Below are 25848 nucleotides of genomic sequence, written 5' to 3' on the forward strand. Positions count from 1 at the left end.
TGTCATTAACTTTATTACTGGGTGAGGGCAAGGAGAGGACAGTATTCAACACACGCAAAAACACATGAATGCAGATAAGCATGTTTGACAGAGCTGGTACGATTTTTCATCATGGCTTCATTTTTCAGAACATGTTGTTCAGTTCTCAGCAACCCCCCCTCCAAAAAAACAGATATTGATTCAAGGTCCAGAGACAGATTGATTACATGAGTGATTAAGCTGACTGATGAGAGTCAGGGAGCTTTTACTCCACACTTTTATTAATTAGGACTGCAGCTTTCAGTTATTTTTTTTGCTTTACCAATTGTTGAATCTATAAAATGTCTATAAGTTGTATCTTTTAAAGTGTTTTAGATGGAACATGCTAACCTTAATAAAAATCCATCCATCCATTCCATTCCACTTATCCAGTTCAGGTGTTCTTCCCTTAATAAAAATAATAAAGGAAATAACCTGATTTTAACATCTTTGAATGAACTTTCTTTCAATAGCTTTTACATAATTTGTGAATTGCTAGAATTTATTCTGTTAAAATAAACATCTGCTAGTGTTCCAGTCGGCTTGGCAACACATAACTTTGTTAACTTGACAATAACCACATTCAGTGTGAAAAATATTATGCTTCAGTTGAGCATTTAGCAGAACTGTTGGGCAGTGTTCTCGCCAGAAGGATTCCCACAGAAGAACATCTGTCAGAGCTAAAAGCTATAAACAGAAAGAAGGCTTATTAGGAAACAGAAGGTAAAGGCTATGAACTATCCGAGTTGGGTTAAAATGCACATTTCTGAATTATTTTTTAAAATAAACAAAAAAACCCACAAAATAACATGCAGCAGCAAGTCATATTTTACTATTTACAAAAAAGGCGCTATTAAATGCAGTTCATGTCTAAGTTTGTCTGTTTTCAAATTTGTTTGTTGATGAAAGACGTAGAACTTGGGTTATTGTGAATACTACTACCATTAAATTTAGAATTTCAGGATCATGTTTTCCATTCCAGACTGATTGATAGCGGGGGTATTAGAGTTCAGACTTAAGGAGCCTGGCATGGAAACATTCAGAGCTAATACAAATTCATCATAAATCTTCCATAGGCACCACTTAAAATTGATTGTAAGCCATCTCAAGCAATACAAAGTAATTATTTTCTTTTTTTTTTTTTGTTTTACTTTTATTGCCAAAAGTAACAAGGCAATTTACAGCAACAACATAACCTGAGACCAAATCTGCAGTATATAATAGTAAGGATTATTCAAAAACTTAATTTAAAAGGAAAAACATACATACACATATACATATACAGTGGGGCAAAAAAGTATTTAGTCAGCCACCGGTTGTGCAAGTTCCCCCACTTAAAATGATGACAGAGGTCAGTAATTTGCACCAGAGGTACACTTCAACTGTGAGAGACAGAATGTGAAAAAAAAATCAAAAAAAAAAAAATCCATGAATTCACATGGTAGGATTTGTAAAGAATTTATTCGTAAATCAGGGTGGAAAATAAGTATTTGGTCAATAACAAAAATACAACTCAATACTTTGTAACATAACCTTTGTTGGCAATAACAGAGGTCAAACGTTTACTATAGGTCTTTACCAGGTTTGCACACACAGTAGCTGGTATTTTGGCCCATTCCTCCATGCAGATCTTCTCAAGAGCAGTGATGTTTTGGGGCTGTCGCCGAGCAACACGGACTTTCAACTCCCGCCACAGATTTTGTATGGGGTCGAGGTCTGGAGACTGGCTAGGCCACTCCAGGACTTTCAAATGCTTCTTACGGAGCCACTCCTTTGTTGCCCGGGCAGTGCGTTTTGGATCATTGTCATGTTGGAAGACCCAGCCTCGTTTCATCTTCAAAGTTCTCACTGATGGAAGGAGGTTTTGGCTCAAAATCTCACGATACTTGGCCCCATTCATTCTGTCCTTAACACGGATCAGTCGTCCTGTCCCCTTGGCAGAAAAACAGCCCCATAGCATGATGTTTCCACCCCATGCTTCACAGTAGGTATGGTGTTCTTGGGATGCAACTCAGTATTCTTCTTCCTCCAAACACGACGAGTTGAGTTTATACCAAAAAGTTCTACTTTGGTTTCATCTGACCACATGACATTCTCCCAATCCTCTGCTGTATCATCCATGTGCTCTCTGGCAAACTTCAGACGGGCCTGGACATGCACTGGCTTCAGCAGCGGAACACGTCTGGCACTGCGGGATTTGATTCCCTGCCGTTGTAGTGTGTTACTTTGGTCCCAGCTCTCTGCAGGTCATTCACCAGGTCCCCCCGTGTGGTTCTGGGATCTTTGCTCACTGTTCTCATGATCATTTTGACCCCACGGGATGAGATCTTGCGTGGAGCCCCAGATCGAGGGAGATTATCAGTGGTCTTGTATGTCTTCCATTTTCTGATGATTGATTGATGATTTTTTCACACCAAGCTGCTTGCCTATTGTAGATTCACTCTTCCCAGTCTGGTGCAGGTCTACAATTCTTTTCCTGGTGTCCTTCGAAAGCTCTTTGGTCTTGGCCATGGCGGCGTTTGGAGTCTGACTGGTTGAGGCTGTGGACAGGTGTCTTTTATACAGATGATGAGGTCAAACAGGTGCCATTCATACAGGTAACGAGTGGGGGACAGAAAAGCTTCTTACAGAAGACGTTACAGGTCTGTGAGAGCCAGGGATTTTCCTTGTTTGAGGTGACCAAATACTTATTTTCCACCCTGATTTACGAATAAATTCTTTACAAATCCTACCATGTGAATTCATGGATTTTTTTTTCACATTCTGTCTCTCACAGTTGAAGTGTACCTCTGGTGCAAATTACTGACCTCTGTCATCATTTTAAGTGGGGGAACTTGCACAACCGGTGGCTGACTAAATACTTTTTTGCCCCACTGTACATACACATATACATATACTTACATACCAATACTTACATTCCTTTGCACAGATGTAACAGTGTTAAGGCCTGAGTGTCCTGTCAAGATATTTTATAATTGGAGCCCTTTTTTCTCGAAGGTTGGCACTTTTAGTTGTAGTTGAGCTGTTATCCGTTCCATTGTATAGACATGTGACATCATCCAAGTTCCATTTCCCATTGTTGTTTTATATGATAGGTATTATCAGACATGTCAATCAGCAGTTTCTGGTAAATCAAAGACACTTGGTTTTTCATTGTACCCGTCTTTTCAAGCAGTTTTATGAAATCGTTTTCTAACCCGATTGGTTCTCTTTTAATATTGTCCCAATTCTTATGCTTTGTAATTTAGTCCCTTAACTGGAAATATCTATAATGGTCCCCTGGAGATAAAGCATATTTGGCCCTTAGCTGGGCAAAACTTTTAAGAGCATTCTTTTCAAACAGCTGATTGACTGTAATCAATCCTTTCTCCGCCTACCTCTCAAAACTCCGATCTGACAATGATGGAAGGAGCTCGACATTTCCATTTATGGGAACAGCTCGAGACATGGTCAAATTTCCTTTTAGCATTTTTAACACTTGGTTCCAAATCTTTACAGTGTGCTTGACCCATGGGTTAGTTATTTTAATTTTTTTCTGTGATTGTGGGTTGAGAAATGGGAGACTCCGAAGGGAGATACCTGGTAATGAATACTCTTCCATAGATACCCACTGCGTTTCTGAATCATGAATAATCCAGGCAGCCATTGATTTTAATTGAGCTGCCCAGTAGTACATTCTGTAGTTTATACAAAGTAATTCTGTTTATCTTTTATTTAATTTATGTTATGATACAAGGTTCATGGAAACTCTGTGTTTTACACTTTGTTTCACTTGAGATTCATGCAATTTTAACATTTTTTTTCTGTGTCAGCATACTTGTGTTCAGGAGCGATTCTAGAATCAGAGCTTTGGGGGTGCTGAGCACCCATAGAGCTGCCCAGCCAGGCAAGATAAACTTTACTCGTCACGATGAGACTTCTTCCCTGTCTCTGTCAGTCCCTGCATCCTTAAATGTCTCCAGTTGTCCTGAGTTCCCTCTGACTGTCTCCTTGGTACATTTAAACCCCTGTTCCTCCCTGTCCTCGTTGTCTGTTGTCTTCATCTCTGTTATCAGTCATCATAATTTTACCATCTCTGTGCAAGTCTGCAAATTTCTTTATTAAATCATAAGATTCTTAAATTCATCAATTCTCTCTGTGCCTGGGTCCTCGTCACAAAACATGACATCACTGGTTTGTACATTTTAACACAATTTAATCCCACATTTGTGAAAGAAAAGCAAAACACTTTTTTTTAAAGTCTGTAACAAAACCATCAAATCTGATAAAGGTTATTTAAATGCTGCTAAAGAAGAATGGATTGGAATTTTTTATTTATTTATTTATTTAAATGTTTATTTATAAGATTTTAAGTTCAAAGTTATATAACGTCACACCAGACAAAGGACATAAGATTCAAAAACAATAACATTTAAGCACAGAAAAAAAAAAAGAAAAAACAGAAACCAAACACAACAAAAAAAGACCCCAAACAGGAAAACAGGAAAGAAAAGGAAAAAAATAAAAACAAAACAAACAAATAAATAAATAAAAATACACCAGTTAGCCAGTACAAATCAAAAGTTCAAAAGAAACACCATTGTCCAAAAAAGATGATCTTCTGTGTGAGTTTAGACAGGGCAACAGAGAGTTCATCAAGACCAGAAGATGCGGGAAACATGTCCAGGAAGGAATCAGGGTCCGGCAGAGGTGCAGTTTCACACAAACACAAAGTGCAGTCAAATGGGTTAAAGTTTATGTTAAATTCCCATTAATATGATTGAAAAAGGATGTCTGAGCGCCAATGAGGTTAGGGAGCAGCCTAGCACTGCAAGTACACCATCCGGCTCTAATTTTAAGTCATAAATCCGGTTATACATATTAAATATCTCTGCCCAGAAACTCCTGAGTGTGGGGCAAGACCAGAAAAGGTGACCAAGGGTTCCATCCATTGCTTTGCATCTGTCACACAAAGACGAAATAGACGGAAAAATGCTGCATAGCTTTGTTTTAGAAAAATGCAAACGATGAAGGACCTTGAACTGTATAAGTTGTAGTCTGGCATTAACAGTGCATTCTTTAATCTTCTTCAACCCACTGGCCCACAAAGCATCCGATATGTCTACTTCCAAGTCCTTAACCCAAGCATCCTTGATGTGGTTAGTAGGTGGTATAAGTGTAAAAAGTGTAGTAAATTGGCTGATTAGGTGTTTGGAAAGTGGGATTTTTAATCAAATAATCATAAAAGTCACTATGAGCAGGGGGCTTATCCAGATGGGTAAAAGAGTGTTTAACAAAATTCCTAATTTGTAAGTATCTAAATAAATGAGCAGAGGGGAGCATAAATTTTGATTGCAGCTGAGCAAATGAAGCAAAACAGGATTGGAATTTAAAAAAAAATAAATCCTAACCTTAATTACTGGGGGAGAATAATGAATGATGTTCATAGTGAATAAAAAGTAAACTGAGTGCATTTTTTGGACAGAGATTCACTTTTAATGTGTATGTATAATATAATACAGATTAGGGCTGGGCGATATGACCCAAAATTCATATGTCGATATTTTTTAGCTGAATGGCGATATAAGATATATATCTCGATATTTTTTTATAAAGCCATAAGGTAAGAACAAAAAGAGAGTTCTTAGTCAAAGCTGTGTCCCAGATGTCACATGGGCACTTTTACTAGAATACAGCGCAGATGTACATGAAAAAAACTACTCAAAAATAAATTATGAGCATTTATTAAATAATAATGCTCCATAAATAAAAGAAAACTATGTTGTTTTTGTGCATAACAAAGAGCTCACAATTGTGCAGTCAAAATGTAAACTAAAAGACGCAGAGCATAATAACAAAGACAGATTTCACAGCTGCTCTCTTTCCAAGTTCGTGACCGACAGCCTGGAGTTTGAAATCCGCTTCATAACCGTGTGTCTTACAGGTGCCATTTATGGTCCTTATACACACACAGTAGGGTAATATTACGTTGAAGCACAGTACGTATCACTCCGCGAGGCTCCTCAGTAGCCGTAATGCTCCGACAATCCATCAAGCGGTGCAGCACCGTAGCTTAGCAAACTCGTACTAAAACATTTTTGACAGATTGCTGAGCGTGGTGTACCACATTAAATCGGTTCGCGGTCATCAAGCACAACCAGAATTCATACATAAGGCGCGCTGTCAACTTTTGAGAAAATGAAAGGATTTCAGGCCGTGTATGGCGTTAGCGTGGTTAGCTCGTTAGCGCGGTTAGCTCGTTAGCGTGGTTAGCTAGCTAACACGTTGACGGCGTCCAGCCCCACGCACGGGGCGATGCGCAGTAACTCGCTAACGGAGATTTGCCGTGTCCATCTTGTCGCTTCCTGCAGGTGAAGCGATGGGGGAGGAGGGGGAGTTGTGTTCAGTGAAGGAGAGGGAGGCCGAGTAACGTTGCGTAAAGACAAAAGTGTACGAAAGAGAGGCAAACTTGTGGCTCCACAACTATAATTATAACGTAACATAGACTATATCGATATAAAAGATATTGTCACATCTTGTATCTTGTATAAAAATATGTCGATATTTTTTAAAAACTCGATATATCGCCCAGCCCTAATACAGATACATAAAAAATACACTCCAAAAATAGAAGAGTCCTTGAAATGTACGAATGTACAAAATACTATTAAAAAATTAGAAAAATGGAGACACCTTGGCCTCTGGTACAATGTCTACAATGTATGAAAAGATGTTTACTGCAGATACTACTATGGCTCTGCAGATTTTTTTCTTTTCTTTTAACCTATGTCGCCTCACCTTGAGGTTGGCAAATCTGTCTATCACATTTTGGAGGTCAAGTCTCTCAAGCATCTCTTTCTCAACTGACATCACAGCCAGGTGCTGGAGTCTGCTTTGACCCATGATTCTTCTCAGCCAGGTATGGAGCTGACTCAAGACACTAAATGACCTCTCACAGCTACAGCTGCTAACTGGGTTTGTTAGGGCAACCCGAATAACAGTTTTCACAGTGGGGAAGATCTGATTATCCAGAAGATTGTACAATGTTAACATATCTGGGATGGCACCAGCCTCACTCTTGAGCTTCAAAAAGTTTTTGGCAACCGTGACTTCCTCTGACTGAAGCTCAATAGTGCCAGGGTTGACAACCCAGTTTGTTTTGCAAATTCTGTATAGCAGCTTTAATATAGGGACTTAACTTCTAGATTGAATGAGTAAAATTAGTTGTTTTTTTTCTTTGCCAGTTTAACAGTTTCTGTTTTGCCTGTTAGTACTCGCTGTCTGTTTTCTTACCTGGTTCTTCCTGAACTTGTACTTTCTCCTCATGTTCCCCTCTTTCCTCTCTCCCTCTTTGGACTGACAATCATACACAGATAGTTTGTATTCAATTAGATTAAAAAAAACTATTAAGATCACTAATAAAAAAGTCCTCTCTCAGTGTACTTTCAACCAAAAGGCAAATAACCAAACCACATGTACATCTAATAAAAGATATGAATATTGAAACACTGATCCAACATTATCCTTTATTGATGGATCATTTGATCTTACACTTTTACCTGAATGTGGCTCCATTTTTTCGAAAAAACTTCCTCATATCCATTATGAACCTGGCTGTGTCTCTGTACACACACACGCACGCACGCACGCACGCGCGCGCACACACACACACACACATACACACACACACACACACACACCAGGAGTTATAAGGTTAATGGGCATCCAGTCAGTTAGCAGTTAGTACCTTGGGTTCAATACCGGCACATGCACATATGGCAAAATATGACAAAAACCAGTTTCTCTCATTACATTTCAAACAGGACAGTGGTAACAACAGTAGGCTACGGACAATTTTAAGTTTTAGATTTTAAATAGGCTGTATACATTTCAATGGGAGCAACAGGACGGTCAAATGTCGCTGAATTTACTACAGAGCAGGACGGATTGTAGAGTAGCAAACATTGTCTGAAAACACGTTTTCAACACTGCAGGTTACCTGGGTGTAATGTTTTTCAGCTAAAAAGAAACATGGTCTGACTCCTACCTAACTATATAAAGAGTAACTGAAGGTTAAATGCAGCTAATATGGCCTGTTTTAAGCCAGGCACTTACACCTCCGCTCTGCTGCGTTTCAGCCACCATCGATCTAGCAGAAAGAGCGCTAGAGCCAGAGTAGGGGAGAGGCGAGCTGGAACAAACCATTTTGGGGGGGGGGGGGGGGGGGGGGCAGGTTGGTTATCTATACCTTTGTTGTTAAAATGTTCCATCTCAATTAAGTAATGTATGCTTTTTATATTTTCAGTAGTGTGTCCCACAAACAGGGAATATTGTCAAAAAAAGTAAGAATTGTTTGGGGGTGCTTTGATTCATTCCCAAAAATGGGCTAAAATCGCCCCTGCTTGTGTCCCATTAGAAAACTAAAACAACTGAAAGTGAAATTTATGAACGTCTTGAGACAAAGAGTAAGCTTTAACACAGTGAGTCACTGAAGACCGGTGTTATTGAACCTGTAATGCAACAGAAATGAAGTATAACAAATGCTACTTCCATTTTAGTAACAGTATTGCTAGGTGGCCTTTTCTGTGGGTATTCCAAAGTTGACAGCCTTTTGGAAATGGTGGTGGGGTGTTCACATTCAATCTGATTGCAATAGTTGGACCTCCTATGTGGAAGGGATTCTCTGAAGACAAGAATTTGCACTGGTAAATACATACACTGATCAGGCATTACATTATAACCACCTGTCTGTTGTGGTGTGTATAATATTGTGTTGGTCCATTCCTGACTTTTTGAGGCATGGACTCCACTGAATGAGTGCTATAGTATCTGCACTGAGATTATAGCAACATATTCTTTAAGTCTTGTAAGTTGCAAGGTGGGGCCTACATAGTTTGGACTTGTTTGTCCACCACATCCCACAGATGCTTGATTGGAGTGAGAGCTGAGGAATTTGGAGGCCAAGTCAACACCTCCTCCTTCTGCTTTTCAAACTGTTCCTGAAACATTTTTGCTTTTCTTCATGATGCATTAGCCTACTGAAAAAGGCCACAGACGTCAGGCAATACTGCATCCATGAATCGGTGTACATGCTCTGCAACAATGCTTAGGTAGGGGGTGTGTGACAGAAGTGACATTCACAGGGATTACAGGACCCAAGGTTTCCCAGCAGAATATTTCCTAAAGCATCACATTGCCTCTGTCTGCTTGCATTCTTCCCATAGTGCATCCGGGTATGGTATGTAAAAAAAAAACATGAGGCCACACTCATTCATTGCCCATTGTTGGGGCTTTCGGCAGTGGACAGCATGGGGTCAGCATGGACACCCTGACTGGTCTCCATCTCTAGTCACATACATTCCAACAAACTATGATGTACTGTGTACACCTTTCTATCAGAACCAGCATTAACATTTTAGGCAGCTTTGAGCTAAAGTAGTTCATCTGTTGGATCTGACCACATGGGCCAGCCTTCACTCCCTCATCAATGAGCCTGACCACTGCAGAATTTTGAACCTTGTCAGACTCACTCAAATCCTTATGCGTCCCCATTTTCCTTGCTTCTAACACATAAACTTTGAGGACAAAATGTTCACCTGCTTTAATATATCCCAGCCAGTAACAGGTGCCACGATAAAGAGATAATCAGTGTTATTTATTTTACCTGTCAATGTTAGTAATGTTGCCCGATCGGTGTATAAACTTTCTTTAGCATGTTCAACTCAAAGTGACTTTCCTAGAGAGCTGGAGAGTTAAAAGTGGGTATCATGTAAGCTTTGTCATGCCATCCATTACAACATATTGTCACTGGGCAGTCAGCTGCTTTATAGGGTTTAGTAGCCTCCTACTAAAGTGTGTCTAATGAGAATAACTGACATCCTGATGTTTCATGTTTCTTTGTAGCTTAATGCGGAGATGCATCCAAATGTGTGCATGTGCACATTAGTACTAAATAGCAATAGACTGCAAGCTGTGTTAAATTGTAAGAATTTGGTGTTTTTGTGAGGTACTTGATTAAACAGAAATTCATTTTGGTCTCACTGCTGAGCAAACTACAGTGGTGGTTAAGCTCAGTCGCATTCTTATGAGTCAGTCTGATAAGCATTTTAATAGTATTTGTGTTGAGTTGTCTGCCCTATAAGTCCAAAGAGATGTTTTTTTTCATTATGTACTGTGTAGATTCAGCATGATGTTTAGGGGTATTGTCTTTTATAACTCAGTTCCTATTGAGCCACACTCACCCTGTAAATGCACTCCATGGTTCACTTGTTTTATATATCCAAAGCAATAAAATGTAGAACCAAAAAAGTCTTAGTTTATCAGTTTAGGACATTTCATTTTGTAGCTTAAAGAAAGTAATGTGTCTTATATAGGTAACGAAGTACATAAGTTTACCTCCACCAGAGCTTTGGCTATTTGAAACATGTTGATGCAAACCAGATGGTCAGCGAGCAACAGAAACCTTTCTACAGAAAGAAAGGCAGTGCAGCACCAGATGTATCATTAAAACCCTAAAATACACATACCCTAATAAACATTGCACACTATACACACACTTGCAGCCATAGTGACGCGGGTTTGTTGTGCACCTGCTGTTTTCCACACCCTGTAATAGCCTTGGTTGCTACAGGTCCAAACAGGCCTGCAATCAGAAAGACAGAGGGGGAGTTAGGGGTAGTGTCTCACTCATTTTTTCTTTGATGAATGCATTTAGTCCAAAGGCTGTGTGGACTGCACTGTAACACATTTGTCATCTTATTGCTAAAAAGGATGCAATTTAAGAAAGGATTGGAGCTCCACAGCAGTGTATTGCTTACAAGTGGTGTGCATTTGAAATGGTGCATCAAAAATCAGGGAGAGAGAGAGGCTAATCAGCTGAAGTCTATGAATATTTGGAGACATTAATAAGTTAGAGGAAAAGCTGCAAAGCTATGTATTTTTCCTCGTGCAGTTTTTACACTGAACCTGGAACGTATTCACAACACTTCACTTGTTCCATATTTTGTCATGGTACAGCCTTATTCCAATGTATTGTAAATAAATCAACCACCAGGAACCTTCATAGAGCTGGTTGCCTGGCCAATATGAGGAATCAGCATAGATGACAAGGTGGTGACAAAGCGCTCAATAATAATGGATTGGATTTATATAGACTTTTCCAGGCACCCAAAGCGCTGCTTTACAATGCCACTATTCATTCGCTCTCAAACACTGGTGGGCAGACTAGCAGAAGCGAGGCTGCCATATCACGTCATCGGCCCCTCTGTCCTTACCCAAGGACACAACCACAGAGAGCCCAGGGATCGAACCGGCGACCTTTAGGTTACAGATGCGCTTCCCAACCCCCTGAGCCACGGTCACCCTCTTATGCTAGCTACCTTTCAGAAACACAACCATTTCTGTTGCACACCACCAATCAAACGTGTATGAGTGGCAATATGGAAACTACTCCTAATGAAAAAGGTACATGAACAATGAAGCATGGTGGTGGCAGAATCATGCTGTAGGGATGTTTTTTGGCTGCAGGAATTGGGAGACTAGTCAAGGTTGAGGGAAAGATAAATACAGCTATATGTCTGTGTAGGTTCTTGGAAAGAAAGCAACCGGATTTCATTACATTTTATAAAGACAAGAGGTGAAACGTCTTTACGAAACTAAAAAAAATCCATAGCCAAGATAACAAAAGGTTTGGCTAAGAAACCACGCTGTGATTGTCCTTGAGTGGCCCAGCCTGAACCGAGACGTGAACCTGATTGAACATCTCTGGAGAAATCTGAAAACAAGCTGATGCTCCCCATTCATTATTATTGAGCTTCTCAAAAAGACTTGAGGCTGTAATTGCTACCAAAGGTGCCTCAACAAAACGCTGAGCAAAGGCTTGGTATATACATGTAATATATTTGTTTTTCATTTTTAATAAATTTGAAAGAATTTCACTTTGTCAATTTTCGGTATTGTGTGTAGAATTGTGAAGGCGAAAAAGGTGAAAAATGAATTTGATACATTTTGGAATAAGACTGTAAAATGATAAAATGTGGACCAAGTGATGTGTTGTGAATACATTCCAGATGCACTATATTATAGGCTGCTTCTTCTTAAATTATTGAAGAAGGGAACAGAAACTTAATAACTGACTGCTTGTGAACTATCCTTCCTAGGATTAGCTCCAGCAGAGCAAACTGCACCTAAAAATGCAACATGTGGATGAAAGCAGGTGTAAAATCTGAGGCTGTTTTATTAGACACAATGCGACACAGTGAGTCAGAGAGAGAGGGGAGGAAGTAATAAGACAGTGCTGTTTCTTCTGAGTAATGGATAATGAAAACACTTGATGATGGCAATGAAGAATGTAACAGTAAATTAAAATATGCATATGAGGTGACCTCAAAGAGAAGCACCAGAACAGAAGATAAAGACACCGTGGAGATGCAGACCTTTATTTATGTTCCTGATTTCCATTTCTGCATTTTTACAGTATGTGATTGCAAAATATAAGTGCATAGAATTGTATATGTATATCAAAAAGAGATTAATTATGTCTGCACTGTTTTGGTCAAAGTTAGTCTCCAGTAGATTTCTGTTCAGATTTCCTTAAGTGCCTTGTCTCCTCCCTATATAACATCTGTGTCAATGATCTTTTGTTTAGAGGCTACTATTTCCTCACATATAGATTTCAATGACTAAGGTCCTTAACTGTATACAGAATACATCATTCGACTATTGCTCACACAAGTCTGAGCTGATAAAATAATGGACAGAGGTAGATGCTGGCTCTGGGTTTGAAAGTTGAGTTGTGGGCATTGAAGCTCATCTGCTCATTCACAGCTGTATGTATGACCGAAACGGTATGGAGCTCTTTCTAGACCGGAAGCAGCAACATGGAGCTTGGTCTGGGTAGCAGCTGGATGAAGGAAAAACATCACCTTCAATAAAATTTCAAAATATATGTTGCTTGATGACAGCAGATACTTTGCTGATACACATGAGCATAGCTAGAAGCAAAGAAAATCTTGTGGGTTTGGGGGTTTTTTTATGCTTCACAGTAAAGTATTAAATATGAAGTAAAACAAAGTATTTACAAGGTGTAAAAACACCTTGTAAATACTTTCCTGCATCTTTTCCCCTGCAATCTTTGTGTGTACCACACAAATTGTGGCTGAATGTCTGAGTCCCACATCAAGCTTCAAGCAATTTATAATTCTTAGCTTTTTTTTTTGATGTATCAGAATTCACCACAAACTGTTTCTGAGAAAATGTTGGGGAACAAGAGCAAGAGCTCCTAAAACTAAAGTGACCATTCTTTGTGTTTATATGGATCTATCCTTCCTAAAAACACTCCTTAGCCTAATTGTTTAGCATCTGTCTGTGTCCTATTGTGTTGTTAATCTCCCAGGTCATTTGGATGTTTTGTTCCACCATTTGTTAGTGTGTTTTCCTCCTTGTTACCTGTTGGCGTTATGATTCCCAAGCTCTTTAAAAAAAAGCATGTGAAGCCAACATGAAAGTCATTTAAACCTAAATCCTTCCAATGGAATCGGAATCGGAAACCCAGTTGTCTCAGTCTGTGACCTCTTTCTTGGTGATTTGTAATTTTAGTTGCTAGTTTTCTGTCTCTTTCAACATAGCTTCATTTTCACTTTGTGAATTATGGGCCCATTTAGAGTGAAAAAGCTTTAGGATAGAGATACCTTGTGAGTAATAAGTTTCTTCTAATGATGCACTAGTATTGCTTGTTTGTCACAGTTGGTTTTAAAAATCAAAGATAACAATGAATAAAACATTTAACTAGAGGCAGTATCAGACAAGTAATGCTGTGCCAATTTTGAAGTTATTGTGGCTATGATAATCTTATATATACAGTCTACAGATTTCACAAGCAGCTTCTCTGTAGACAGTATTTCAAAATTAGCTCTTTATTTTTACACTTTGTTTTCCACACTTGTCAGCAGACTGGATAGCTCAATAAATGAATTACATGGTTTTAATTATTATCTCATTTGGTAATACAGTCCACTTAAAATATGGCATTTGTATTTAGTGACCTGCTTTAGACGAAGCATTTCTTGCAGCATTTCTTGCAGATAGAAAGCTAGTGGTTGTAGCAGTTTTAGTGCTGTGAGATTATATTGTGTATGTGTGTGTGAGCAGTGCCTGTATTTAAACTCTCTCCTCTCACTAATGTAAATCAAGATAGATAACACACTGTGGGAAAACAATGACTTGGAAAGAAATGGAGAGAACGAAGAGATGAGTGAGCATAAATAAGTGATGGGCTGTTGAAAGGGTGCTGTTTGTCTGTAGGGTTATCTACAGGCACTGTCCTTTAAACACACGAACACACACACACACATGCTCACAAGTAGAGGACAAGAGAGGAGGAGGCAACGGGAGAGAGAGGGAGGCACTTTGCCTTTACTGAGGCTCTTTGCCTGTCAGCACATATCTGCCTCAAAGCCTCATGAAGAGCTGGGAAGAGACTTAACTGAAGAAGGTGTGAGTGAGCTAGAGTTAATGAGAGACAAAGAGAGTGTATGTATGTAAGAGAGAGAGAGAGAGAGCGAAGGAGAGAGAGAAAGAGGGAGGGGGGCTTCACATCCTTGCTCTCTCTTAAAGACAGAGCCGGTTGTTCTCCACTCAGAGGTACCACAGGCTGAAGAGGAAAGAGCTGGAAACATTAAGCTCTGTTTCTCTTGCGCTCTCTCGCTGTTTAGCCACAGTATCTGTCTCACTCTCTCATACCTCCTCCCCCCTTTGCCTCCAGGTGATCACTCCGTTCCGTAGGCTCATCCTCTGTGCTGAGAACAGGAAAGAGATGGAGGACTGGATCAGCTCGCTCAAGTCCGTCCAGTCCAGAGAGCATTACGAGGTAAGGTCCAGTTCTACAGATTAAAGTATGTGCGTGTGTGTTTGTGGAGGGGAGGGCGGGTTTGTTTGGCAGTTTTGGGGATGGGATACATAGAAATATGGAGTTCAGATAGGGCTGCAGCACATGCATAAGCATGCCTCCACCCGCATGTTGTCACATGTTCGACACTGGGCAGAGTAACAGTAAGAAAAACTGTATTGGCACACCAAGTGTTTTTTCTCCTTATGACTTTCTAACACAGAACATACTCGGTAGATGCCTATTTGAAAGCTTTTTTTTTTCACTTCAAGCCAGTATTTCTTGAAGAATCTAGAAAACATGTTACCAGCATCAAAACTGATCGTAATTGCTCAGCGTATTCCACTGTCAACAGAATATGTTAAGAAGACTAAATCCTGGCTGTGTACTGACAGCGAGGTGATGTGGCGAGCACAGGAAGAAAGCTGTGCTGCATTTTAATGCCTTTGATTTGAGAGGGAAATCTTATATAAGACCCCATCCCTCACCCCCTTACTGCACTGCAGTGCTGCAGCAACCCCAGAGCTCACACAACACAGGGAACCCACATGTTCACACAAACACACACACACACAGACACACAAGCATGCACACTCCTGCCAATATGTCCACACAGCAGCATTCAATTGCCGTATCCTTTTATGTGACACTGTTAAAGAATGCAAGTACCCCAGTTTGTAAGCACCTGTTACAGTTGTACTTGCGAAAAACCAATTATATCCAGGACTGCGCCAACTACTGCAGATGCAACACCCACATGGGTACACTACACTGTGGCTCCACAGTAGGACCTCTCCATATACTAATGTGTAGAGGCATCCAGTTTATCTGACCTGGGTGTGTAGCTTTTTGTAAAAGTCGTCACTCTAACAACTCTAAGGAAGTGGAGGCTCTCTCTCTCCTGTGGAGGCTCTTTTCTTATACCAGGCACTTTCCTAACTAATGTTGTCATGGTGTTAGGGGAAAATGAATAATAGTTATTCTAAAAGAAAGCTAGTATACCACAAAGGAGTCGAGTATCAATTGTGTGTCAGTAAATCGATATTCAATGTTTTTTTCTTTTTGATCATGCTTACATTTGTGACATGTGTCTGCTGTTTTCACCTCTCCTTTGCCAGACAGCACAGTTTAATGTGGAACATTTCTCAGGGATGCACAACTGGTACGCCTGCTCCCATGCACGGCCCACCTTTTGCAATGTTTGTAAGGATAGTTTGTCTGGGGTCACATCTCACGGCCTCTCCTGTGAAGGTGAGTACAAATACACTCAAAGCTACACATGCTTACTATCACACGTGTGAAACTAGAAAAGGATAATTATTTCATGTATTTCACTTTAAATTTGGGGTAAGGCAACATGTTTTTGTCATCACTGGATGAAAAATCAAAAGATTTTTGGCACTAGCTTCAAGAATACATAGACTACTCAATACTCCATTTGCAGTCTGCTAGTTTCTCCTGTCCCTGTTCTCACTGTAAGTGCATCTCCTCACACAAATGATAGGTCCTGTGCAGTAGAGCTATCTAACAACAAAAAGGTGAAGTGAAATAATGTTAAGTTAGTACTGAGTTGACAGTAACACAGTGTTAGCCTAAGTGCACTAAAAGCTTCAGAAGATGGCAAGAGTGCAAACAAGAGAGAGGAGGACAGAGAGACAACGGAAAAAATTTGTCATCTACCGGTAAGCTTTTCACTCGTGCCACAAACTACTGCAGACAATGAAGAAAATTGTTGGTGTAGGAGGTATGACATCCATCCAAACTTCCAAAGAACCGCTGCACTGCAGCTAACTGCATGGCTCTCAACAGCTATGAGGTCACTAAAGACCTTGGTACTTGTTTTTGTTGTTGTTGTTTTTTGTTGTTGTTTTTTTAGGTTGCAAAAAAGGTTGCAACAATTGTCACATATGTAACACTTAAAATGTCTTAAAATGCCTTTTACTTCTCCAACACAAACACCTACACTGATTGGAGAGCTAACCGCAGCCTCACAGAGTAAACAAATATGTGACGTATGATCAAAAAGATTCCAGAACTCTGCCCATCCCAACACACCAGATGTAAATTTGGCTGCTTTTCCTCTCAGATTGACGTGGACATTCCATGTCTCGTCCTACATTTCAGTCACCATGGACTTAGGTGTAATTACAGTGATTATTAGGTCAGCTGGCAAGTATCTCCAGTTAGAGTAAAAATCCTTTTTTAACAGAAGGGAGCTCATGGTAGTTGCCCTAATATGAGCTGTTTTGTGTAAGTCACTATATCTATATCAAATAATAATGTGAGCATATGTACTAAGTAATCCCTGTGAAACTAAAGCTCAGGCTTCAGATTGCTTTTTTAAAAATGTTTTTTAACTTGTGTCTGTGTCATGTCGGTGAGAGTGGTTACTCCTAATATGGTCGTCTCGTGTGGAACAGGCAAGGAAGCTAAAACCACTTGCTTCACACAGAGGATCAACTCACATCAAGACCCAGCATAGGACAAATAAAGATAGGTTTGAATTCTGAAGCACACAAAGCTAGTCTAGTAGAGTCTAAGCATATCATGATAGAGATGGAAATGGGCACATTAAGTCTTCTTTAATGAGAATGAGGCAGGTTGAAATGATGCTGAATTATCTTGTGAAGAATTTGTTTTTAGACACATAGTGTTTTCTTACATAACTCTCTTTCCTGGCTCCTACTTCAAATAGCCACTCTTTTAAGATCAGACACCCTATAGTATTGCAACAGATGATTTTGCTTTGGAAGCAAAGCCTGTGAGTTGGCAGGTCTATAGGCACTTTGGGAAGGCTATATTGCTATTTTACGTAAGGACTGGTGAGTCACTGAAGTGAGAAAAGTCTTTTCTTGTGTCTGCCCAAGTGCAGCAGAGTGGATATACCTGAGCCAGCAAGAGTCTTTGAAATGCACTGGGTTGTGGAGCAGGATGCCCACCAAGCTCACAGCCAGCATATCAATGCATGTCACCCTGTATTCATATGCTTTTACGCCATATTGCGTGTTAGATAAGCGTTGACTTAGACTGCATTTTTTAAAAATAGCATTTCACTTGCCTCCAATTGCCCTTAACAGGGAAAAAACTGTTAAAGGATCACGAATGACACCATATCTCCTCACCTCATGTGTGAAAGAACAGAGAAGTGGGGTGTTATGAGGAAGGTGTTTGACATGGGGGGGCTGACACTATTTTTTTTTCTTTTTTGTACTTTCTTTTAGCTGGTGTAAAGTGTTATTGACAGGCAGCAGGCCATAATGAGCACCATCTGCATATCCTCTCACTCTAATTTTGCTAATGTTCCCCTGTGAGCATGTGCATGTGTAACTCAGTCCCGTGTGTGTGCCTACATGTGCGCTGGGTTTGCTGTATACGTGTGGAGGCAGTGAGAGCCTCTCCACTCAGTGCTCATTATCCTCGCATTTCCAGAGCAGAAGGCAAAAGAGAGAGACGTAGAGAGAAAGACCAAATCATTAGAGCAGTATCTAATGGTTGTTATTTGAATCGGCTTATTTTGCACCACGCATAGACAAGCAACAATAGGAAGGTGCATTAAGATTATGGGGTTTTCATTATACATCACTGAGAGAAGCCTTGCATTGGGCACAAGGTACCTACAGGCAGACATTCATGGACATTTTTTTTGGGCTAAATCACCATGAAGCAAAGTGAAAGTTACATATGGATATACAGTAATGGCATAAAAATGCTTATATGTTTATTTTAATTTTTAAAATTAGCTAGACAGCACACTACACTGGCTAGTGCCATTTTCTCACAGCGAAAAGGTCTTGGGTTTGACTAAACCAGGTAGTTGGGGCAGTTCATGGTGATGATTCATTCATGATGCATTGTGGAGTGTAAATGTTCTCCCTGTGCATGCATAAGTTTCCTCCGGTTATTTTGGCTTCCTCCCACAGTGCAAATGGACGCATATTAGGTTAACTGGTGATTCTGAATTGGCTGTAGGTGTAAATGTGATTGTTGTCTGTCTCTGTGTGTTAGCCATACAGTAGACTGGTGACCTGTCTAGGATGTATCATGCCTCTTGTCCAGTGACAGCTAGAGTAGTCTCCAGCCCCCCTGTAACTCTGAATTGGATAAGTGGTAAATATGTCTTTGTGACCAAGTCAACAAAAATTTTTTCAGTTACCATAAAAAGTACAACTTATGATTAGTAGATCGGTATAAGAGTCAGTTATAATCAGCCCAACATGTTCTGTTTATATCAAACTCCCATGCAGTCTTGAATCTCTTCCGCTAAATGTATCCCACTTTTTAACATATCAATAATTTATTTGTTTATTGTCTGCTAACGTGCAAAACGATTGTAAGTACTGAAGTAGATCCACAACCTTATTTCTTTATATTTTTTTAGGATAGCACTGTGTTGTCATCAACTCAGTAATAACTTTCACTTCACCTTTCTGAGTTAGATAACTCAGAGTGAGACAACAGAGCTCTTCGCTAAATTGTATGTGTAGACAACACTGGCTCATACACTGTGTTAGATGCTTTTTTTTATGCTTGAGTGATTCATGGGACAGTGTTAAGTGGCATAACAATCAAAACAACATTCCTCTGAAAATGGTCATGTAAAATGAGTGGACTGAAAATAAGAGAAAAAGCAGCCAATATTAAAAGAAACACTTTGAAAGACCTTCAGAAAGCCTGGAGAGCTATTATCCAAGATACATCCACCCATCCATCCAATTCCTTCCAATGATGCAATTAAGGTCATAGCTGTTCCAGCTGTCTTGCTCAAGACCACAGTTAAGGTCTCCCTTCTTGAAAGCAAAATAGAAAGAAATGAGGGGTGGTTCAAGAGTTTTGGACAATAATGCTGGAATTTGTAAATGTTTTGGCACCTGTGGCTCCGGAGGTAAATCTACAACCTGGAAAGTCAGTGGTTTGATCTCTGGTGTCCTTGGATAAGATGTTGAACCCCCAAGTTGTCCAATTTTAGTGAATGTGTGGAAGTGTGTGTGTGATAGGTACAAAGCTGTAAAAATGAATGTCTGTCAATGGACAAATGTGGCAAATGTAGTGTCAAAGTCTTTTGAGTCCTCAGTAAGAGTAGAAAATTTGCGGTAAATTATTCAATTTACTGCACAAATAAACTATGTCATAACTTTTGTGATAACACAGGGCTTTATCTAGCTTTGACATAGCCGTACCATTCAGGTGTGCATGTTACAACAGTTGTTACTGTGTTCACACATCTTTAGCACAGAGTTGGAGTGGTTAGCACCTGCTGATTGGCTAGGGAATTTTACTGTAAGGAACTTATCTGCAGGGACATGCTCCACCCTGACAACCATAGCTGGATAAGCACTGAAGATTAAAAAGATTTCAAAGACATTTAGCTATAAAAGGGCATTGTTTTAACCAAATTGTTGCATTTTTTAAAATGTGATGTTTGGCACACATTATTTAAATGTGTGCTAAGCATGCCTACATGTTCCTGTATGTTCTGCAGAATGGCTAATTCATTGGATTTATTTCAAAATACTTTCATTGTCAGCAGCTACAGTGAGAATGGGAGGATCACCCATGAGAATATGAGAACCAGTATGTGAGAATGGGAGAGAGTGGGAGACAAGAAAATAGAGAGGCTATCATAGAAGGCAGTCTTTATTAAACTTTGAGGGCACCCTGCCAAACAGTTTCACAGCAATCAGCGTGGCTTAAATTTCCCTTCGATTTCCTGCACAGGACAGTCAGTGGGGATTGATTTGTGCTACCTACCCATAAACACACACACAAACCGTAAAAGCAGTTTGCCTTTCCGTCTGTATTTCACTCTCACACAAACACTCACAGTCTGAGACAATGTTTTCTTCTAGTCTGGTTTGTATGACGGCTCTGTGTATGGACACTAACAGGCAGTGGTATTATGTCCTGAGAATTCTCTCAACGTCCTACTAATGCTCTCTAACAGCATTTAGTGGTAGACGCGATTGAAACATTGATTTTGCTCCCGGATATGACTTTGGCTCAGTTTGTAGTGTATCTGTATGGCATGCTTAATGATGCGGTTTTGCGTGTTTAGAGAGAGAGAGGACAACAAGGTGGGGTAGCTGGAAGCAAAGCTTCCCATATCACAGACATTATTCATGAGTCTGCTAAGTGCCTCATCTTTACAGGAGAAAAAGTCGAGAGCAGTCTGTGCCACTGTACTGTTTCTTAAGAAACATTTATGTTGTATTTACACTTCACTCTTCATTCCTGTTCAAAGCAGCCAGCATTAAACACATTCAAGTACATGCTTCTGCTTCTCATTTATATGGACTAAAGCTTGATGGACTGGATGTTAAAGTTGTACAATGACTTTGTCAGCACTGATCATCTTTAGTAAAAATGATGTAAGATCCCTCCATCACCACACCTACTTGTAGCTCTGTGTTTACACTGATCAAGTAACAAAAATCTTACCAGGCTTAAGCCCTGTGAAGCTCCAGATCTCTCTTTGTTAAGTGAATGTCCATTCAAGGTTCCTTCTTTTTTTTTCTTTGTTTCGATCACTCTTTACCTCCTTTGACACCAGAGCAACATTTTGTTTGCCCGGTAGACCTTCCACAATCATTCCCATTGCTGAACTATGCAGCATTTGATTAACCTGGGAGAACTACCCAATCTCTCCAACAGTCTAGGAAAAAAATGCTGTCCTCTTCCAGTTTTGGTTGCTTTTTTCAGCCTTCATTTTCTTGATTTTCTGGTAGACAGTAAACGCATAGTGAAAGTAAGGTTAGCAATGTAACACTGCTAAAAATCATTGTTCTCTAACTACTACATTACTTCTTAAATCAAGAAGCGTCTGACGTTTCAGTTGAATAGTTAGGTATTTGATAGGAGGATTGATAGCACTCTAATACTCTCTTAGCTTAATTTAGCACAGGCAATGGAGACAGACAACACCTAGCATGACTCTGTTGCAAACTACCTCTCAAATGGAGGTAGTCAAGTTCATGAGTTGAATAGTTTGGTCGCTAATATGGCTCACGATGAACAGTGTTTTCAGAACTTTTTTGAGAATTTACGCACACAGTAGGCCTCTCATTTGGACTAATTTATTAAAACACTGGGTGTGTCTGTTTCTGAGGTCTTCATTTGTGTTTTCAGTCAAGAAAAATAATTCATATTATGTTGCTGCCATTTTTTTTTTGTTCCTGTGCAATATTTTGGCAGATGTGCAATTTCCATCCCTATCCTTAACAACCATAGCCCTTCCACCCTATTATTATTTATTGTATTTTATTACGATGCCCTTGTACACCCCCCACAATGCTTCCTGCAACCCAAACAACGTGTATATAGTGTACATAGTATTCTTATATTGTTTCTCTTTCTTTTCTTGTATATTGTTTTCTTTACTTTCGCACCTTTGTGGTCTTGCTACCTAATTTGACTGTGCAAGCAAGTGTTCAATGACAATAAAAGTTCTGAGTTCTAAAAATTTAATCAAATTAGAAAAAAATGACAATTCAATTCAAACTGAATTGATCTTAAATTGACTAGAAATACATGGTTTATTTCTTTAAAGTCTTTGGAGGAAGATTATCTGGATCACTGTTTGATTCATAAATAACTGTCATAATCCTGAAAGTGACAGTTGAAAGGTGGAAACCATTGTCAGACTCAGGTGTGATATTTGTGTTTTACAGTGTGCAAATTCAAAGCGCACAAACGCTGTGCTGTCAGAGCCACCAACAATTGTAAATGGACCACCCTGGCCTCCATAGGGAAGGATATCATTGAGGATGAGGATGGGGTAAGTTTGTTCAAAAGCTTCTTCTTTGAAAGGCAGAAGGTTCATGTAATTTTTTAATAAGATTTTGAGCTGGTTGGGAATTTCCTCAGCCTGGTTTTCTGCAAAGAGTTTCTAAAATATAATGTGGGAGTCAATATAGAAAACTCTCCTAGTTCAAGTGAACAGAAGCTGACATTATTAACCATTTTTAATTTTGTGTGTGTGTGTGTTTGTTTGAAACCTACAGATTGCAATGCCTCACCAGTGGTTGGAAGGCAACCTGCCTGTCAGTGCCAAGTGTGCTGTGTGTGATAAGACGTGTGGCAGCGTGCTGAGACTGCAGGATTGGCGCTGCCTCTGGTGCAAAGCTATGGTAAGGCATCTATCACATGCACATCGCACATAACAATAAAACCATCTGGTTAATTTTATGTAGGTTCCCTGTTGTCGTGCCAAGGCTCTGATCCAAGCATGGACAGGGGAGGTTTGGAGGTTTCCTTTTTCACTGGGCTGATCGCAGCACTTGGGCTTGTCCTGGCACTCACCACAAACTCGTGAATGATTGGAATCTGAGAAATCTGGAGAGCAAGCTGGAACAATCTGGGAACTCAACTTGTAGTCATCCTCTGGGGGCAGCTGTCAGTTACTCCAGGCTTTCTTTATTGCAGACAATAAATATCTGGTTGATGAATACAGATGAATTACAAAAGGTAATAAAAACCTTAATAACAATATCTGATGGTTTTAAGATTGTATTTTGGGAAATACAGTCCCTCTTTTTACACTTCAGAAGGACTTTACCCAAATGCTATCAGAGCCTGCAAACCAGTTTCCAGTACAAAACTCTTTTCCTTTGTTTACAAATTCTGCATATTTACCATGATCAGGTATAACCATTATGACCATGATATAGTGTTGCTCCCCATTTTGCTGCCAAAATGACACAAGGTATACATGGTGTTACGTAAATGGACTGATTCTTATATGGTGCTTTTCTACTCTCCTGGAGTACTCTATACAATACCCTGCATTCACCCATACACACAAGTACTGTTGTCTATGCTTTGTCAGTGCTTTCTAACTAACATACATTCATACGAGCAAGTGGGGGTTAGTATCTTGCCCAAGGATATTTGGCATGAAGACTGGGGGAGCCAGGAATTGAACCACCAACCTTCTGATCAGCAGATGACCTGCTTTACCTCCTGAGTCTCCAAAGGTTGATTGTGTTCATCTGGACGTAGCATTTTCAGTGGGAAAAACGTTTCGTCACTCATCCAAGTGACTTCTTCAGTCTCAGCTGCCCACTGTTTATAAGATTGAAGTGTCTTGCCCAAGGACACAACGACCGAGACTGTCCGAGCCAAGACTCGAACCGGCAACCTTCCGATTACAAGACAAACACCCAAATCTTGAGCCACGATCGTCACTCATCCAACTGAAGAAGTCACTTGGATGAGTGACGAAATGTTTCTCCCATGAAAACGCTATGTCCAGATGAACAGAATCAACCTTTGGAGATTTACTTACCTGGATGATTGAGAATGCATCAAGATCTACCTCCTGAGCTACAGCCACCCCAGGTGCACGTGTCAAAGTAACATCCACATGGAAGGCAGGACCCAAGGTTTCTCAGAAGAACTTTGCCCAAAGCCTCACGCTGCCTGGTAGCATTAACTTTTTTGACAGTTTGAGCTACAGCAACTCGTCTGTTGGATCGGAACACATGAGCCAGCCTTTGCTTCCTACGTGCATCAATGATCCTTGGCCATTTTTCCTACTTCTAACACATCAGCTTTGAGAACAAAATGTTGCTCTCTAATACATCCCAGCCACTAAAAGGTGCCATGATGAAGAGATAATCAGTGTTATTCACTTCACCTGGAAGTGGTCATAATGTTTTGACTGATTGGTGTGTATACAGATATATATATATATATGGAGTTCTATTCTTAATAGCTTTTGTAGCTTAGGTTTTGGAATTGCAAACTCAGCCCATTTTTATTTAGTTGTTGTATATTATTTGATTTCTATATATATGTATATGTATATATTGTGTACAGTTTCTAAGATTGCTGTAAATATCAGAGCATTTACAGAAAGACTTATTTTTAAATCCATTAACAGATGTTAAATCTGACATGTAGAAGACAGGCAACCTGTATCATTCAATGTGTTTCTTTTAAATTATGGAAAAATCAATAATCTTATATCTAAAATCTGCTTCGAGTTTTAATTCCCCGTATTTGGTGTTGTTCTTTTAGGTGCACACAGCCTGCATGGACTTATATCCACGCAAGTGTCCCCTAGGTCAATGCAAAGTCTCCATCATCCCCCCTACTGCTCTCAACAGCATCGACTCAGATGGTAGGCAACACACACGTGATCAGCCGTGCAAACGTGCTGACTCACTCTGAGGGTCAGAGGTTGCACCTGTAAGTAGTCATTAGTTTTCAGAGGTGAATTCATGAGCTTTTGCTCTTATTTGTTCATCTGATGACTTCTCATTGAACTTTGACCTTTTGCTCTATCGTATGAAAAGATAGTGGCAGGGAGGATGTTTCATTTTGGTTTAGTCAGCATCCACTCAGGGACACAGCCACTTTCCTTTTCTCAATACCTTCTTCTCTGAAGAAAGAAAAAAATTATAAAATTATTTTCCCCTCTGATCTTAGCACCAAACAGACCCAAAGCAAGTTTATTAAACTGCGGCATAAGTGGTTCAACCATGTATATATGACTATATGACTAGATTTTTTGGCGGTGTTAAATGAATGACAGTGTAAAATTATTTTGTTTTTTGTTAAACTGTTCTTTTCAAACCATCACTACTAAACTCTTCATTATTGTGTGTGTGCTTTATCGCTCCAACAAATGTACAAAGTTCATATATTCTGTAAAAACCCATGGATGGCAAGGAGATGAGAGCACTTTTAAAAAAAGAGCAGACCCAAAACATAAACTGTATGCAGCAGGAAATGTTTAGGTTTTATTCACAAGTTATCAACATTTATGTCTCACATTCTAATTTACTCAAGAGTGCCTCCCTTTTACATATTAAATTACTGAGACATAGAATACACAAAAATGACAAACCTTTGCTATAAATTCCCTCTTCCATTTCTTTTTATATGGAGTTCAGTATAGAGTGTTAATACAGGATCATGACAAGGTATTTGTTCCAGGACATTGCCTGTTTCTCATATAGTGAGGTGGT

At 39.7% G+C, this 25848-nt stretch overlaps 1 protein-coding gene across 8 annotated transcripts in view; it reads left to right on the forward strand.

Annotated features, from left to right (window-relative positions):
• The window catches only part of dgkh (diacylglycerol kinase, eta), an 82062-nt gene that overhangs the window by 28823 nt on the left and 27391 nt on the right, over positions 1 to 25848 (forward strand). For 7 of the 8 annotated variants that reach the window (XM_006805951.3, XM_006805955.3, XM_006805953.2 and 4 more), the window contains 5 exons: positions 14759 to 14863; positions 16000 to 16132; positions 22546 to 22652; positions 22879 to 23004; positions 24896 to 24998. In XM_006805951.3, the coding sequence (XP_006806014.1) occupies positions 14759 to 14863; positions 16000 to 16132; positions 22546 to 22652; positions 22879 to 23004; positions 24896 to 24998 (574 nt within the window). Of the gene's footprint in view, positions 1 to 14441; positions 14638 to 14758; positions 14864 to 15999; positions 16133 to 22545; positions 22653 to 22878; positions 23005 to 24895; positions 24999 to 25848 lie in introns of those variants that run through there. The other variant, XM_006805957.3, reaches the window with a different exon arrangement.

The sequence above is a fragment of the Neolamprologus brichardi genome, chromosome 16 (genome assembly GCF_056152115.1).
Source record: "Neolamprologus brichardi isolate AB-2024 chromosome 16, ASM5615211v1, whole genome shotgun sequence".
Taxonomy (NCBI): Eukaryota; Metazoa; Chordata; class Actinopteri; order Cichliformes; family Cichlidae; genus Neolamprologus; species Neolamprologus brichardi.